This window comes from Onychostruthus taczanowskii, unplaced genomic scaffold (assembly GCF_017590055.1).
Source record: "Onychostruthus taczanowskii isolate IOZ18803 unplaced genomic scaffold, ASM1759005v1 scaffold7, whole genome shotgun sequence".
NCBI lineage: Eukaryota > Metazoa > Chordata > Aves > Passeriformes > Passeridae > Onychostruthus > Onychostruthus taczanowskii.
The window spans coordinates 18,182,542-18,201,727 of NW_024504786.1; the positions used below are offsets into that span (position 1 = coordinate 18,182,542).

Genomic DNA, 19,186 nt, shown 5'->3' on the forward strand with positions numbered 1-19,186 from the left:
GATTAAGATAACTGAGATTTAGATGAGATTACAGTAAATTTCACTTCTAGTTAGCTGAGTACAGATAGCACCCAGAGAGTCTGTCACTCTTTTTTAAGGAAAAAACATATTTCACACCCAAGTTATAAATAAAATTTAAACAGCTTAACTTGGAAACAATATCTGCCACACAATGACTAAAGTTTATTTACTGCAAGGAGCAAGAATTAAATTAATAAATCAATTTGACCATTTTTTTCTACATTTCTCTTTTTAAAAAAATTAGGCACATAACTTGTCTTTTGCCTTTGATTAGTTTTAATCTCAGGTTCTCATGCAACCTAATTTACTGTTACCATAAAGAGAATCCCAACAGGAAAGCTATTTTTTAAAAAAGAAAGTATGTATTCCCAGGGTTCTACACTCAGAATCAAGGAAAAACATGAGGAAATTAGTCTTCAGCTTTCAGATTTTTCTTTCTTACTACATTCTGGTAGTTGTCTTGCCACCATCTTAGCTAGTTAATTTACCCACATATCAGTTTGGCATTGCTGTAATTGCTACTGACAAAATGCCTATGAATAACTTGTCCAAATTTGTGGCAATTTTAAGAAGTGAGGGATATCAACTTGAGAAAGCCACCACATTTTTATGTTTATTAGACTGAATATGTCCTTTGAAAGCAAATAGAGTTTTCCCAGAAGTTTGGCTTTGAGAAGTCAAAAGGCTTTTGAAAATATTTGCTTAAACCACAAAACTTTACATGTTTTTCCCATGTAAATAAAGGATAATGTAATGCAGAAGAATCTTATTTAAACTTTGCATACAAATATGCATGAATGCCAATTGAGTTCAATTTTCCTGACTTAATTTGAATTAACTGATGGGTCTTTTGACACAAGCTGTACCAATTGTTGCTTATTTGGGTGCACTATATCAGTGAGCATGGCAATCAAAAGCTCAGCCAGATGTTCATATTTTCTTTGATTGCCCACAGCCTTAGGTTTGAAGAAAAGTCAATCAGCAAAATTATTCTCTTTAGCATCTGTCAAGGTACTGATCACATTACCATAATGGCTGTCAGAAAAGCAGAATGGCTCTGATTCCCTTTCACTTAACCTGGTATCAGCCTTCAGCTCTCTGCAGTCTTGGTTTGATACCATCACAAAACATGGAAGTTCTGTGAAATTAGACCAAGTGTATTTATAAGTGGTTGACTTCACCACAGTGAAGAGTGAATGTATTTTTGTCTTCATATAAACTTATATTTATGTGAGTAACCTCTATTAAAGTATATTTTGTATGTTTTATACTGGCCTGTATTTACAATGTCTTATTGACTGAAGGGATATTTCTTTCCAAACTTAATATAAAAGCTTTTAAGAAGTTGAAAAACTAAATGTATTACACCTATGCACAGGAAATCTGAGCCTACTGAAACAGTTTGTTTTGATTTGCTTTAAAACTTTTGGGCACCTGTTAGATACATCATTTATATTTACAGCTCAAGCAATTTTTTTCAATTCATTGGTATTTTCATTAAAGCATTAAAGAAAAATAATTTTTTTGGGGGTGGGTTTGGTTTTTTCCTCAAGCATTTTTTTTTAAATTCATTGGTATTTTCATGAAAGCATTAAAGAAAAATAATTTTTTGGGGGTGGGTTTGGTTTTTTCCAAGTGTTCTAAAAGCATCTGCCAGAGAGAGAATTTGTATTTATTTTCAGATGGGGTACAAATCAAGGCTGTCTTAACCTTTCTCTCCTTTTATCCCTAGGTATTTAAAATGTGTCTTTGCATTTCCTGCATAACTGGATCCTAGCTCATTAAGGGTAAGACTTTTTTTTTTGCTATCCCCTTAGGAGCAGTGCCTAGCAAGGGAAACTGCAGGGTTTGTACCTTTGTTAATTTAAGAATTTACCATGGCCTGGAGTTCTGTCCTGCTCAGGAGTGTTTTAACTTGCAATCCTCACCTGCCTGCCTGGCAGCTGAGTATTTTGAGCAAGACTTATAATTCCATTTGTTTCTATAGGATACCTTCAGCCTAAGACAATTCACAGCTAAGGAGAACCAAGGGAAGAGAGCCCAGCCTAAACCACAACTGATTATTTAATGCTTGTCTATGTGTAAGACTGGTGCAGGTCTCTTACTTTATTGGACATGTTGCATAGAAACATCCTAAAGCTGTGAATGCAGAAGAATCCTTGCCATGGTCCTTAAAGGTGATGGACTGTGGACAAGGGAATTCTTTATTTTCAACTGTTTAAAATTCTGCTGAAATGTGCTTCATATTTCACCAAGTGCAAAAGCAGACCTGTGGACACTAACAACACTGTGCTGCTTCTCCCTATTGAGTAGTGAAACTTCTGTTCTCTTTTACAGTGTTTAATGTGTGTCACATCAAAAAGATGAATTTAACCTGACAGAGGAAGATAATAGGGGAAAGATTCTGAAAATATTATTATGGCTGATGAGCTCCAGCAGCAATTAATTCAGGAAGGAGTTTACTGGAGGAAGCTTCCAGGCTCAACCACTAAACCCTTAATGTGGCTTAGTTCTCAATCAAAGCTTTCAGAGAGAGAGATTGCATGAAAAGGAGCTACCCTGTCTGCCACAAAGCTGCTTAATATGACTCATGTCTCAACAGAAGTGTTTTCAGCATAAAAACTCTTTAGATAGGGATGTGTGTCATTGGTTTTGAAGAACTATCTCATTTATAGAGTTGTTTAAATATTGCCTTTGCATGCCTGCTGTTCGAATTCTCACAGCTACTCAGGTTTTTAGTCCATTCTACCATAGAAACACCTGGGTAAATAAAAGAAACCTTTTTTATTTCTTCTCTGAAAAGACCTCTCACGTCAGGTTGCAGACATCAAGATCTGGAGAGGATGACCCCAGAGTGGTGCTAACTCATGGGAAGTGCTTTCATGGCATGACAGGGAGAAAGGTCAGAGTGTCATTGCCCTGTGAGCACCATGGGCAGGAGCACCGGAGCTCAGAGGTTCTGAGAAGGAGAGGGCAACGTTTGTATTTGGTGGGGTTTGAGATTTTGTTGGTGTATTTTTTTTTTTAACCCCGATTATGCCTTTGAAGAGGTAACAACTGAATGTGAATTTACCTCTATCACATGCATATAACTCTGGGTGTTGGGAGTGGTACATTTTTAATATGATGCTTTTAGGAGAAATGAGAATTGAGGGGAGGAAAGTTCCTGACAAAAAGATGGATGTGTGTCATTGGTTTTGAAGAACTATCTCATTTATAGAGTTGTTTAAATATTGCCTTTGCATGCCTGCTGTTCGAATTCTCACAGCTACTCAGGTTTTTAGTCCATTCTACCATAGAAACACCTGGATAAAGAAAAGAAACCTTTTTTATTTCTTCACTCTGAAAAGACCTCTCACGTCAGGTTGCAGACATCAAGATCTGGAGAGGATGACCCCAGAGTGGTGCTAACTCATGGGAAGTGCTTTCATGGCATGACAGGGAGAAAGGTCAGAGTGTCATTGCCCTGTGAGCACCATGGGCAGGAGCACCGGAGCTCAGAGGTTCTGAGAAGGAGAGGGCAACGTTTGTATTTGGTGGGGTTTGAGATTTTGTTGGTGTATTTTTTTTTTTAACCCCGATTATGCCTTTGAAGAGGTAACAACTGAATGTGAATTTACCTCTATCACATGCATATAACTCTGGGTGTTGGGAGTGGTACATTTTTAATATGATGCTTTTAGGAGAAATGAGAATTGAGGGGAGGAAAGTTCCTGACAAAAAGATAACGTTGGGTTTCATCTAGGGGTAAGTGGAGGTGTGTGTCTTTTGACACACATGGGCTTAAAGTCACCTTGTGAACTTTGAAACCAGAGCACAGCCCCCCTCAGGCCAGGCCCACAGGCTGCTGGGAGTGCCAAACCCAGGCTTCTGCCAGGAGTTTTGCTCAGAACAAACATCTAAAAGCATCCTTAAAGTCCCCTCTTAAAGATGGGCTTTTGAGTATTGCCCGGAGTACTAAACTGTAAAGTATCACCTTGAGTGCAGTTTTGGGTGCTACAATAGAAATAAAACTTAAACGTATTGGAGAGCTACCAAGACAGTGAAGGGCCTTGAGGGGAAGCCGTATCAGGAGCAGCTGAGGTCACTTGGCTTGGTAAGTGTGGAGGAGACACAGGTGAGACCTCAGGGCAGTCCACCACTTCCTCACAGGCAGAAATGGAGGGGCAGGCACTGATCTCTCTCTCTCTCTAGTGACCACTAGTGGGACTCAGGTAACTCACGTGGAGCTGAGAAGAGGCTCAGGTTGGATATTAAGCAAAGGCAAAGGTTTTTGGGCACTGGAGCAGGCTCCCCAGGGTCACTGCAGCAAGCCTGGCAGAGTTCATGGAGTGCTTGGACAATGCTCTCAGGCAGATGGTGTGGCTCTTGGTGATGGGCCTGCGCAGAGCTGGACTTCGATGATCCTTGTGCGTCCTCTGGAACTCAGGATGCCCTATGCTTTTGTGTTCCTTCTGCTGTACTTGGTCATCTGCCTCTGTAACTCTGCTTTGTCACACATACATTGTTTGCAGACCCTGGGCTTCCTCCTTTTCTGTTTTTTTGCTGTGTTGTTTCAGCCGGTGACCACTAGTGGGACTCAGGTAACACACGTGGAGCTGAGAAGAGGCTCAGGTTGGATATTAAGCAAAGGCAAAGGTTTTTGGGCACTGGAGCAGGCTCCCCAGGGTCACTGCAGCAAGCCTGGCAGAGTTCATGGAGTGCTTGGACAATGCTCTCAGGCAGATGGTGCGGCTCTTGGTGATGGGCCTGCGCAGAGCTGGACTTCGATGATCCTTGTGCGTCCTCTGGAACTCAGGATGCCCTATGCTTTTGTGTTCCTTCTGCTGTACTTGGTCATCTGCCTCTGTAACTCTGCTTTGTCACACATACATTGTTTGCAGACCCTGGGCTTCCTCCTTTTCTGTTTTTTTGCTGTGTTGTTTCAGCCCTGATCTCTGTGTGTAGGAGTCACCCTGCATTTATTTACAGAGATCTGGAGACACACATCAAACTCTGTCTTCCTTCATTGTGTTCAAACACAAAAGGGCAGAATGCTATCTGGCTATCAAAAATATTCCAGTGCTGCAAGACAGCCCTTAAGTACTTTGTGGTTTTGCTTCCTCTGAGTTACGTGTCTGATTAGAATTAAATGTATCATTTCATACACCATCACAGCTGAGTTACACTTGGGTAACATGCATCCAAATTTGCTGTATATCTATATGATGTATTTATTGTTCTGCATGTTAAGGGGGTATTAACTAACTGTACTTGCATACGTTTCAGCCCTTAGCTTTTAAATTTGTGATTTTGCTTTCATCTTAGTTTTATAGTAGATAATTCTAACCTTCTCATTAAATTTAATGAGTAATCATATTGGCTCACTGCTGTTTCTACATGGTACACTTGTGCATACAGTCATCAGAAAGATTATGCAAAATATGAGAAATGAATGCACACATGAAAAACTGCATAATGCATTGAAATAGTAAGAATAATTTAATCAGGCACATTTTCAGGTATCCTCAGTTCATGCAGATTGTCCATTTTAAATTTTTTATTGCTTTTTCAGGAATATTTTCATGGCAAGATGTGATGCTAGTACAATATTTTGGTTCCTCAAAATATTGTGGCTTTGGTTTGAGATCAGTGTGTTAAGAAAATGAAATATATCCATTTTAAAGTGCAGAGAAAAGTTTCAAAGGGTCAGCAGTGTGAGCTGATCTCCCCATTGTTTTTATCTGACTTTCCTTTCAAAGACAGCCCTCAGTGCTGCCAGGTCTCTGTGGTAGGAAAAGGATACAGAAATTGCCTGTTCCTAATCTGGATGGTCCAGACAGGCTTTATCTTTTATGAGTCTGGCAGTATGTTAGTATGGGTGTATATTGATTTCTGAGCCTCCTCACCCTCCCCCATCATTCATTCTCTCTTCACCTTAAAAGTTAAACATCTCATCCCCCTTTTCAGATCTCTTGTGCTTTCCAGTGCCCCAGCAAAATGTGGCTGCTCCACAAGAATAGAGATCCTGCAGCGGAGGCAGTGTCAGGAGTGTCTGAGAGAGAAGTGAGTGTGGGAAGGGAGGGGAGGGAGATCGAGGCACAGGGATGTGGCTGCAGGCAGTGCTGCAGGTGTTTCCCACACAGGCTTGCAATCTTTTCTGCTCTTCAGGTGTGTTTTTTATAAACCAGTTTTGCTGCTGCCTCGTAGCTGTGGGCCAGTGCACCCTGCCTTGGCATTGACTGCAGGAAACAAACCTGAGCCCTGCAGTACCAGCAATCACATGGGATGCTCCTAGACTGCCCATAAGGATTTCTCACACTTCCGCCCTATGCTGAGGGAAGCAAGTTCTCCTGTCATTCTTTTCCCATGTATTTCCCCCTGCTTTCTTATTTTCTCTTTTCCCCCTTACTACATTTTCCTCTTTTCTGTTATACATTGAGAACTATTTTATTATGCCTTTCTCTTCTAGAGGTATCTTTATTTCACTGTTAGTATTGCACTCAGCACTTGTCTCCCAGCACATGGGAAAACAATCCTGGTGAGGGTACCAATGGACTTCCTCCTAGCAATCAAATACTTTCAATGAGTTTGGACAAAAACATCTCATTATTTCAAATGGAAACATCACAATTAAAAAAGGGGGAGAAGTTGGAAGGTGAAATGTTCTTTGCTCTATTCAGAATTTGGAGTGCTGTGGAAAGTTTTCACAAATTAAAATTCCATTTTTGGCTCTTTCTGACAGTAAACAACTTTGATCTTAATATCTGTGCACTGAAAAACTCTGCAGGCTTAGGGCAAAGTGGATATTTCTAAAATCCTTCTGAGGAATGACAAAGGGATAAGTGATCCCCATACATCCAAATCAGAAAGTTACTGAATAGCGAATGTTAGGAAGATTATCTTTTATGCATTTTCCAGAACCTGAGCCCTGACATTGTGCTATGTTATTTTCTGAGCTGATTTGGGCACCAGGACCACAAAGCACAGCTACTTTCTCACCTGAGCTGCCACTGAAATGATACTGTAACAAAAAAAGGCCCAGGCTCAAGAGACTGTAAGGATAGGATATAAAACCTTACCTTTTTTTTCCCAGTTAATATTTGACAGAAAAAAAGCTTTTATGTCTATAAAAACGACTTCATTCTAAATCTTTCCACCTCTCATTGTGCTTAATATACTTTCCTGCTGTAATGAGGAGGATCTGCTCTAGAAGTCAAGCAGCAGCTCCGTGATATACCCTGGCTGACTTGTAGGGCTTTCTGAGTAACATTCTGAGTAAACTACCAAAGAGGAAATCAGTATCTCCATTTCAGAAACAACAATTACTGTGTAATGTTTTTATTTTGTTAGTCACATCCTGAGTCTCCTCATTTAGTTAACATTTTTAATTTAACAACTCAGCTTTATGGCTCTGCTGTAGCTATGTTTACTTTTCACTTGTGCTGGGGAACTTCAGAGCTTTCAGGCTGGGACTCTGAGACCACGACTCACTGCCCTTGCACTGCTGCAGCCCACAGGGGCTAAGGCCATATGCAAGATCTCTGGTTGTGAAATATTTCAGGTGAGAGGGGAGCTGAGTGTGAGGCTACTGTGTTCATTCCTGCCTATTAAGATGACTTTTGGGATCTGGGCAGCCTTGTCCCAGTCCTGTGAACTCAGAAAGGTTCTTTTAATTAACCATTGAAAACATAACAGAAGATCCAGTTTAGAGAACTTCTGGGGCTAGAAAAGAATTAATTTGGTTTCTGTCCAGCATCTTATTGCATGGACTGAATTTTTAATTTTCATCCACATTTTAATCATATTGCAAGCTGGAGTTCTTTCATGCTTCAGCAAGATTTAGCTACGTTGCCTTTTTGATGTTAAAAAACCCAATTTCTTAGATTATAATAGGGAGCAGAGGAGGCACTTAGATCCCAGTCCCACTGCTGAGTTTTTAACAATTCTTGTCTGTCTTAGTGAAATTAGGTGTGTTTTGATGGAGATCACTTCTTCCCCCCTTGAGATATTGGAAACAAAATCAAGGTCTGCCAAAGCTCCCTGGACAACCTAGACAAAATGTGTCCATTGTGGGCTTTGGCTGCATCCTCTCTCATTAGAACAGAGCCTTCATTCACAGAGCTGAGAAAGAAACAAGGCCGATTTTGGCTAGAGCAGAGCATTGGAATATCTGTAAGCTTGCAGCCTTCCTCACTGTATTAATCTTTCATGTTTTTATTGAAAACAAAATGTATAAATAGCTTTAGAGCAATCTATTCCTTGGCAATAATCTTGGCATTGCTTTTCACTGAACTAACAATGAGCCTCTGATAATTTATGTGCTTTCAAAAGGAACACAAATAAGACACGTTTCCAGGTAAATATAATAGACATGACATTTAATATCCTGTCTTTGTAATTTTCTTCTTTTGGTGCATCTACAATAGAAGATGTTCTTTCACAGAAAAATGAGTGTGTTTGCAATAGAAAACCAGTGGCTATTAAGGCTTTTCCTTGCAGCCTTTAGCATGTGAAGATGAATTTTAAAATTAGCAAAGCTGTTCCCAAGGGGAAGAATTTTAAGGAGCTCACGGTCCTCATTTTTGGAAGCTTTGTAGCTTTTTGTGTCACAAGGTGACTGTTGATGTTAGTCATAATGGCTCTCACTTGGACTGGAAAAAAATATCTTCATTGCATTTTATGAAGCTTTCCAAGAGATGTGCCAGACATGGTGAGTTAATACTGCCCTATCCAGGGTGGTGGGGGAGGGGGGGGCAAAGAAACTCCACTCATGCACACAGAACAGTTTCTGCCACTCTAATCATAGCTTGTCATTTAAATCTCTCTGGTATGTCTGTGTAATTCTGGGCAGAACAGTGCCTCGGTCTCGAGTATTTTTTGGGCTTGGTTTGCCATGTGCTGAGTTACTCCATTTCCATGCAACACAACCACAATCTGTCTTTGCAGTGAAGAAACCGTCTCCAGGAGGGCTTTCTGTTTAGAGCATCTTGAAGCAAACTTTCAAAACAAATTGCCCAGTCTGCTTTAGGTAGGGTGAACCCTTAAGATCACAGAACATCCAAGTTCTGTTTCTAGATGTAAAATCCAGGTGTCCTATAACAATTTACGTGATTGCACAGGTCTTTAATGTAGGGTTTGAAAAATAAGATCATTGTTTTATTTTGGGTTTGGTTGAGAGAGGAATTTGGCTTGCATAGTTTTGGAGGTTTGGTTTGTTTCTGTGTATTTTATAATACTGTATTATGAATCAGAGGTTTTGTGTTTTTATGGCTATTGGAATTTGACTATAGAATCTGAAGCTTTTTTCATAGGAAGACCAATATGTGAGTTTTGATGTGAAACTTCTTTCTGTTCTGGAGTGCCCTTTTTGCTTGTTTGTTTGGGTTTTAAGCACTGCTAATAGGAGACTTCTTTCAAGGTTAAAATAAGAGCATAATTTTGCTTGAAGGCAAGTATATATAATGGCATTATCTCTACTTTAATCTGAAACTTGGAGAGAACAAGAACAGCAGATTGAAAAAGAGAATGGACAAAGAGAAGTTAGATAACAAGCAATGGTGAGATGCTTTCATGACAAGGATAAATAGTAAGGTAAATGGTTAAGGCCTAAAGAAATGTTAAAGAATGAACCAGATGGGCCCTTGCTGAAAAGAGTAGAAGACTCAAGTTCATTTCCTCCTTTGTGATGTTGCTGACACAAATCTTGGCAAGATGCTTGGACTAATTCTGGAGAAGATCTGGTTTCATTTGGCTGCTTAAATACATCATTACATTCTTAGAAACAACAATCTGCTGCAGACTAATCCTGAATCTGCCAAACCACAACCATCTTTATTTTTTACTCTAAAGCACTCAACAAGGAGGTTTCTTTTAGATAGGCTTTAACAGGTCAGCTCCTACCTTAGCCCAGCCCCACTGAGCAGGAAAAAGTGGCTGCTTCTCTGCCAAACTTATTGCAGCTGCTCTCACATCTTAGACATTGCCAGAGTTCATGAAGAACAAGTAGCAGATTAAAAAGAGAGAAGGTTCTTTGGAGAAGGGGGCATGTGTCATGTCATTGGACCCATCGCTGGTTTTGGTTCCACAGTCTAAAACAAGGTGTTGGACATTTTGTGTTCCCCTACTTTCCAAGTCTTGGTCTCATTCTTGTCTTCCATTTCCTGTTAATAAATAGGGTCATTTGCCTACCCAATGGAGTCCTACAAGTATAAGCACAAGACGGAGGAATGGACAGTCACTATAGGTTGTGAGTGGCTGGGGAAGGAGTATCAGGCTCTTGTCTTGTGTTTGATGGTGTTATCTGGACTGCTGGAGCTATAAATCCATACCAACCACATGTGAACTTATCCCTGCTGCCTACTGCCAATGGCCAGATCAGCACCTCCTCTGTTAACACTTCTTTTCCCAGTGCTGTTGCCCAGTGCTTGCCAGGACATGTAGTAACATTCCTTTTTTTCAAGCCTGGATGGTCTGGAAGCAGAATAAAGTTACAGTAATGACAGTGGGTGCATTCTGGACATTGAAACAAGAGAATGACTAATCCAGATAAACAAGACTTGATTTTATTAATAAAATTTGTATTTCCCTCTTTGAGGTGACAGTTACAAACTTTGGTTCAAAAATAAAAGGAAATATGAACAGCAAGAAGTTGACTTTTGGAATCTCACTTTTACATGTATAAACGTGCATAAGAAAATACCAGTTGGAAACGAGCCAGCAGAAACTAGTACTATTTAATTTAACAATTTATAAGAAATAGAAACAAACATTTCTTTTCAAGTCTTACATATATTATGAAAAATAATTACAAGAGGATTTGTGTTGTAAAGCTAAAATGTAATTTCTACTTCCAACTACCTGAATAAAATGTTCAGAGGGAAGGCCAAACCATCACGTTTTTTTGGTGAGCTTTGAACAGTGAATTGTAAGAGTTTGGGTCAAAGACAGCTCTTTAGGAAGCAGTCCCTCTTGTGTTGCTTAGCAACTGTGTAGAATCACATGACCTAGACATATTGCATCTCTGGCCTTCAGGTGGAGTAACAGGAAGAAAAATAATTCATATTAATGGGACGGGCAAATATTGTATAGGCTATTGTGTGAAATCTTTAGTATCCAGTTCAGGAAGCAAACATCCATCATTGCTTACATAAACATCTAGGTAAACACTGCAAAAATCCATAAATAACTGTTTCAAATCCAGTTTTTATATTATGTAGCCCAACTAAGTACAATGGAAACAAATCCAGATGAGATTAAAAAATAAAAAAGGAAAGCTATATGACTAATTTATTTCACAGATTTTAAACAGTTCTCTAACACAGAAGTTTGTTTTTTTTCTTACATGTTTTCCCCACCCAAAAATATAAACTTGTTTATTTTAGGTATATACAGTTATCTTATGAAATTATGGAATTAGAATAGAAAATAAAAAGTCTGAGGTATAGCACCATGGAACACAGCACCTTTGAAAGTGCTTTTATTTCATCATCTAAATTCATTGCCACACAGTTCTATCAGCAGAATGGAGTTGTTTGAGTGTGCTGCTCAAGCTCTTCCAGTTTTGCCACCTTAATTTTACTGGCGACTTCAAATAACAAAGCTCTTCAACAACAATATATACAAAGGGATTTTATTATTAATCAGAAATGGAATTGGCTTCACTGGCAATTACAGTTTTATTTTTTTCAGAATACATACACAGCATTGACAATGTAGTTTGTAATTGTAAAATAAGAGCCAGATGCAATTCAGAGACACATGCAAGTTTCGGAAGTGGACAGAGAAATCACAGTATAGTACTGTACATAGAATAATTACAGTTTATATTAAACACTTTCTAAACACCTCTTTGTTGTAATGGAAGGAGCACCATTGTCGTTGGTTTTTTTACAGCACCAGAGGAATCCAAAGGGGGTGTTCCTGAAGTGAGCCCTATGTTGTCTGTCTGTGCCACAGCATCTTTGCAAAATAAGTTTAAGTCATGTGATTCTGGCCCTACAAGGGCAATGATTACTTTCTAGATAAGACATACATACACAGCAAGACATTTTCTATGCCATCCTTATTCAAAACTTGCATGTGGCATGAAGTGGGTTGGTAGCACCAAAGTGCAACATTTGTGTTGATCTGATTTTGTCTTAAGCTTAACCAAGGAAGCAGACAGGACCAACCTCAAATCCAAACTTCTGGTTCTGATCACCAAAGTCATTGATCATCACATCAACTATGGGCACTTGGTCTATTTTGGGCGTGTTGATTTCCAGCACCGTCTTTGCATAGCCCTTTCTTGACTGTTAAAAAAGAGAAGAAGAAAACCCAAACTGTTATACCTCTCAGCATTTAACATGCTGTAGATTTCATATTTTGTATCTGAAACACAGAATTTTGAAATGATTGTCCTGTCATGCACCAGATATTGCAAATCCTAAATCTTATATTTTCGTATTATTTAATTCTAAAAATGTGACATGGAATGCTCTCATTTTAGTTGGAGGATGGACCATAGGTTTTTTTACTTTCTAAAATAGGCCTACAAAAGAAAAATAATCTAAGATAGTCCTTGCTTTTAAGATAATTCTGTAGTTCATGTCTATAGTCTTTAATGAGCAATAATATTGTCATAGGTGTACACTTATTTCCTGCAGAAAAAAATCACCAATTAGGTCTGAAACAGAGATGATCCACTTCTAAGAAGAAATACTGGAACTGGTTCACAAACTATCAGAGCAGCTGTGAAGAAAGTAGTATTCTGACAGGACTGCCAACTACTGCACTTAGAAGCCAGCTTTGAAGGCACACCCTTGCTGCCTGGAGAAGGCTCTCTAGCTCCTCTGTGTATCACTCAGCTCTGTCATCTCACCACTTATCAGCACTGCACTTCCTTTAGATGCTCTCTTACATCTGCTGAGACCCCTTTTGGCTGTACCAGGGTCTTGGAGTTCAGATGAGCATCCAAGCTGACAGACCTGAGCGTTCTCAGTTTAGTGACAGTTGCAAGTTTCAGCTCTCTCTGGAGCTCTGCATTTACCCTCTGTGGATAACAAAAGTGAAATGGCACACAGGAAGGCTGACATGAAGCAGTTGTGTATTAGAGTCACACTGCTGAGGAGAGGTGCTCTGCACCTCCTGAGTTGCATCTCTCCCTCAGGTGTATATCCTGGCACTTTTAGGTCTCTAATTTTGTATCTCTTGACTGCTCAGAAACTGCCTTCAGAATGCTCCTATATCAACCCCTAAAATAATTAATGAGGCTTCAACTGTCACTTGTTCTTTTGATGTCTTTGTTTCAAAGCGTTCAATAGAGACTATTCTATTTCTGAGAAGTGGTATCAGTTCCTATGCCCACAGAGACCCTGAAAGAGGAGTACTCAGAGACCTGATGTATGCTTGGACAGCTCTGGGGATTTTTAGCTAAAGGAGGTTTCTGAAAAGTAAAATCCACAAGCTTCACCTGGCTTTGAATACACAAAACAAGAAAAGGAAATACAAAGTCACATATCAAACTATTAAATTAATTCACTATGTTTGGGTACATAGGACTTATGTGATACATGTTTTTGCTGTATTCAATAATTATTCTAGTTGTGTATACTTTGATTTTTAGTATCAATATATTCTGCTTATAGGCTGCCTCCTCTCATCTTTTTTTGCTTCTGCTCTTTCCTGATACTGTGCTCATACACAGTAGCATATAGCCTGCTTTCAGCATAGTGGTGCTGACAGCCTGCATCCATTCCAAGTTTGTTCAATTTCTGCTGCTTGGCTTGTGGTTATACCTTTTTTGGTACATAGGTGAAAATTGAATATGGCACTAGTGTAATGTGGTTTAAAATCTACAAAAAATCAGTATATGACAAGTGAAGTGTTTACAAAGCTTTTCTCAGAAGAAAGCTGTGAAAAAATAAATTTGTTTGATTTCTACTTTAAATGACAGGTTGGTTTTGTAAAGACTCTTTGAAGCTCTACTTACTGCGCAGCCATCGTGGAGAGCTTTGATGTAAGGATTGTTGTCATAAGACATTTCTTCATCATTGGATCCTAAGAACCTTAGTGCTTTGTCATAGCTGTCAGAGGGTGCATCGTGCCAGGCTACAGACTGGTGACAGTTGTAAGTGAAATTTTGTCTGGCAGAGGCACTCAGTAGTTTAAGGAATGTCATTTGGACCATATTAATGGAATTGCCTTCAACATCCAAATAGGAAAGCTGGAAAATATAAAAAGTTAGATGAATATTTATCTGTTTTCTTTGGTACAATGCAAACCAAAATTACTGTTGACAAAAGAGAATCATATAACTGCCCTTAATAAAAATATCAACCAACACATAACATGTTATGAAGTTTTAAAGGTCAATACAGCTATGACTCAGTAAATAGATTTTCATGATGTAGCAGTGTATTTAGGATGAATAATTAAATTTCTCAGCTTTGTTCTACTGAGAAAGAGAGAATTACTCCTACCTTATAGTGTAATGCAGCAGAGTCTGTTTGGTAATCTGTTTTTAGTTAATTATAAAGTTAGTCAGCCTGCAGCCTCGCCTCTGCATACCCAGTATATTTCCAGTAACCTAGACTGGGGTGGGGGATCTGTGCTCCAGCTGCTTTCCTAAGGTTTGGTGCTGAGGTGTGTCTGACAGGGGCCAGATCCTCAGCACCAGCTGTGCAGGTGACCATTTGGATCACTGTGGGACAGTACAGACCAGCCTGCTGCTGTCCAGGGCCAAGAGACCACATAGCTGCTGTGATATTTAAGGCAAAAGGGGTCTTTTCATTATGTAAATACTTATACAATTCCCTGTGATCTGCTGATTGCTGGAAACATGGACCTGATTTGTGACTACGGTTACATTGCAGTGACAACTTACAAGTTTGCCTCGCTTAAATTCACTAAACCAAGATCCTGGGTTCTCCTTTGGCCACGATGAGATTCTAACCTGTGTGGTCAAACAGCAGAGACAGAAGTTTTAGAAACATATGCTGACAGATATGAAGGTTTTACATTACTTGGGACAAATACCACACCAGATAATACAAAATGGTTCTTCCTGAAATCTCAGCCACTTTAAAGGTCTAAAATAGAATGTTTTTCTTGTAGAGAATGCCTTCAAATTAGTGACTTCAAATGGCATCCAAGAGAGCATTAGCTCTGTTTGAGGGAGATGGTTGTAATCTGTTAAGAGTCAGGTAAGCTGCTGGTATGAATTGTTGCTGTGAAGTATCTAAATGAGTTTTCACCAGTGTGGATGCTAATGGATCCCTGTCATTAGGCAAGATTTCAGAAAGCCTTCCTCTATACCATATGCCTCAGCAGATGTAATCTATAACAGTGAGCAAGGACACTGTTAATACAGTCTTTTACATCTACTTTCCATAGGAATAAGCAAATAGATATAAATGAACCCACAAGAGAAACACAGGAAGATTTAGCTTTTAGGTGACAAATACTAGATCATGTGCTGTAAGTGGCTGCTCAGCTGTGTTGCATTCTGAAATGTACTGAAATGTTAGCAAGCAGGTGCACAGATTCCCTATCTAAAGTTGAAAATGGTATTTGTTAACTCTGTGTACCATTTTACTGCTCCATTCAGATATATGTAAATGTAATTAGAAAGACAGATACATGAAAATGTGCCAATGTAATTATCCTGTTGAGTTCAACATTGTAACAGCATAATAGTAACTGTCAACAGCCAACTGAAAACACAGATTGGTACTTACTCCTTCAGATTTCTTATCTGGGTAGATGCAAGTTTCCCCACCTGCTGTGAAATTGCAGTATACTTTGAAGGAGTCTCCAGAACAGCCCTGGTTAGGATCAATCCAATATTCCCCTAAGACAAATGAGAAAATATTTACCTTATGCAATAGAAATGGTATTCAGAAGAACCAGGCTTTACTGCTACCTAATGGTCCTCCAAAGTTTGTAGGAAATTTATTTTATCTGAATGGTTTAGGTCAGGGAGCAAAATCTGGAGCGATTTGCATCCTTATCTGCATGCAGAGGTGTCTGCATGGGGCTTGCTGGGGTTGTAGCTGGTGGAAGCACCTAAAGGTCCCTCCCACTGAGAGGGATCCACCCCAAACCAAGACCTTTTCCTCCTGCCTTACGAAGCTGCAACACCAGTGAAGGTTGGGCATGAAAAGAGCTGCAGCCCATCCAAGGTCCATTCAAAGTCAGTGCTTTTTAAAATCTGCTATTCTAATGGAATGGTGGTTTCTGTGATGAGGATTCTTATCTTCAGGTGTTTCACAAACAGGGCAGCAAGTGATGGTGTGACAACTACAGTTCTAATCCAGTTTCAAACAAATAGTGGAGGTTTCAAAGAGAAATGACAAATCCTTTCACCAGTTCTGACTTCTGAATGTAGGGCATAGACAAAGTATTTTTGGGGTTTAACAATTCTGTTGATTTAGGCTGTATATTGAAAACAGTCTTTCCTTTCTGTAAGTCTTATCCTTGAAGAATTTTGAATTTTAATGAACACATTTGCTTTTGTTTTAACCAAAATAAGATTACTTCTATATGAAGACAGCTCTAAAGAAGAAGCAAATACTGGTAAATGCAGAAGGTGAATGTGTTCTGTAAAAACTATTCCTTATTATGGAGGGTACTGAATTGTAAAATATGTACTTTTCATATTGCACTTACACTGCTTAACTACTCCTCAAGGCAACCATCTGTTCTTATCTATCTAGAGTGAAAGCAATAAAATATTATTAAACTGTCAAAATCTATTTTTCCTCCCATTTAAAAGCAGAAAAATATTACTTTGAACTGGGAAAAATATGCATTGCAATTGAAAAAATTATGAAAGGAGGAAAATTTAGTGAAGGCTGGCTTTCATTTAAACATTTTCAGAGGGGTAAAATTATTTAGAAGAAAAAAAAGAAAACAACAAAGAATAATAAAATCAAGATAGTTCTTAGGAACACTGGGTGTCTTCATATTACTATGCATTTTATTACACTACTACTTGATAGCATTAAACAGTATCAAAGAAACTTCCATGTCTCTTTGCTGGCTGATCTAGAAAAAACAGTGCCGATGCAGTAGAGAAAACTATTGCTTCCAGGGCTAAAACACTAGTAAAGTTTTTGAGAATCATTATTGAACATAAATCTCATATAATACCAATGCTGTTTCATATTGTCATACTACACTCTTTCATCACACTCCTGTTTTGATTGTCCTGGAAATGCAAGGCACACCTTTCAAAACAACAACTCTTTTTATTCATCATTTTAACAGGTTTTAACTCAAAACCCAGATCAGGTTATGTATTTAAAGAGCTTTGACTCTTACCAAGAGAACATGTGTACTCACTTTTAAACTTTTATGCCTGTAAAAATGGATTCAATGAGACTGTATTTGTTGAGCAGCTGTATGAGCCATGTACCAATAATGGAGTAATGGTCCAAAGTGGCCTGGCAGAGCCAGGCTCAGCCCTGTGTGCCCGTGCTGTGCAGCGTGAGCTCACCGTCTGGGAAGTCGGGGTGGCAGAGCTGCAGATCTTTGCAGGTCCGGGCTGGGTTATTCTGAGTGCCCATGGGAAACTTCATGTGCTCAATGTCCTGCTTCAGGGAATTCAGGGAGCCAAAGATCTCCTCCATGCCATCGGAATAATCCAGAATATTATCACCAGCATCAGATAACATATAGTCCGGAGATCTTCTTGTCTTCTTGGGTGACTGAATTGGCAGTGGCTGGATTACCTCACCTGGAGGGCCCTAAGTGGAAAACAACATATCTAATTATACTTCTGTTCGTTTTTCAGCAGAGAAGGACCACAGAATGTGGCCTGGAGATGCTTTGAATAAGCTTTCTTCAAAATATTTATTTCTTTATTTCACCTTTTTTTCTTTTAGATTCATACCTATGTGCTTTGATTTACTGGAAAAAAAAAAAAAAGATTGTAAAAGGCCAAACCATTGTTGCGCTCTAAACTCTTCTTGCTACATTGCTTTTTGGGGATGAGTGTGCTGCCCTCACACAAATGACACACAGAACTGACTCACGTCTCTGTATCCCTGTTAATTCCCTCAAGCACAGACATATTCTATGAAAATTGAAAACTCTGTATGTTTCCTATGATAAAAGTTGAAAACTCCACTTGGGGTCTAGGAAACAATACTTAATTTCAAGAAATTGAAGCATTTCACTCAGGTTTGGACTCTTCATTTTAGTTTGTTATGATATAAAAAAAATATGGAAACAAAAGAGTATCAGCAGGGGAAGCCAGTAGAATTTTGTTCTCTGTGCTTCAGTATAACACATTAAGTAATTATTGCATGAGGGGCTTCTTTTTTTGGGGGGGGGAGGTTTTTAGGGGTTTTTTCTGGGTGTTCTTTATTTTATTTATTTGTTTTAATTTGTGTTCTTTATTTTATTTATTTGTTTTCTTCTGAGTCTTTCAGTGCAGATATGTATTTCTGTGCCTGTTGGATCTGTGTTTCCTGAAAAATGAATTTTCAAACTATCATTCATATTTTAGTTCCCAAATATTATTTTGTACCCTTGTCAAAACAGGAGCATCATGTCAGGGTAATGCAAGATAAGAATTCTTACTTACTGGAGGACCAGGTGGACCAGGTAAGCCACTGTCACCCTTCTGACCAGCAGGACCCTACAGAGCAATGAAAGAAGTGCAGTGTTGACCATGCTACACAAGGTTTAAAAACAACACACACAAAAGCTAAGGAACAGAGGAGAAAGTGTAGAGCAGAGTTACTCACACTGGATCCTTTGGAACCTTTGGGACCCTGGGGACCCTGTGGGCAAGAACATAGAACTCTGGTTAGAGTGTACTGCACACAGCTTGAGGGTGGGTAGAATGGGAGGGCTGGATGAAATTACTTACAGGTAATCCAGGAGGACCAGGGGGTCCAAGGGGACCAGCAGGACCAGAAATTCCCTAAAAAGGAATAAGAGAATAAGCACAGAACTCAAGTATTCTACATACTGGACTGTGTTAAAAAAATATCTATAAAAAAGGTAGTCCCATTAAGTGTCCAGCTGTGGTGAGTTTTGAGTTAGGCCATTTGCTAGAGGCCAAAATAGTTGGCAAGTTTAAAATACTAGATATGACAATGTGAGTTGCTTGTAGTTGTTCTTACTGACTGCAGTGGACTGTCAGAGCTGTGCTTCTCTTCAGATTGGCTTGGAAACCTCACATTTTACATAGTGC

General features: G+C 39.1%; 1 protein-coding gene across 4 annotated transcripts in view; it reads right to left on the reverse strand.

Moving 5' to 3' along the window:
* Positions 1-12,146: 12,146 nt before the first annotated feature.
* Positions 12,147-19,186, reverse strand: part of COL11A1 (collagen type XI alpha 1 chain) — a 129,668-nt gene continuing 122,628 nt past the window's right edge. For all 4 annotated transcript variants that reach the window (XM_041421411.1, XM_041421409.1, XM_041421412.1 and 1 more), the window contains 8 exons: positions 18,860-18,913; positions 18,735-18,770; positions 18,572-18,625; positions 17,480-17,729; positions 15,720-15,832; positions 14,867-14,935; positions 13,973-14,206; positions 12,147-12,293 (listed from right to left, as the gene is read on the reverse strand). In XM_041421411.1, coding sequence (XP_041277345.1) covers positions 12,147-12,293; positions 13,973-14,206; positions 14,867-14,935; positions 15,720-15,832; positions 17,480-17,729; positions 18,572-18,625; positions 18,735-18,770; positions 18,860-18,913 — 957 coding nt within the window. The remainder of the gene's footprint in view (positions 12,294-13,972; positions 14,207-14,866; positions 14,936-15,719; positions 15,833-17,479; positions 17,730-18,571; positions 18,626-18,734; positions 18,771-18,859; positions 18,914-19,186) is intronic.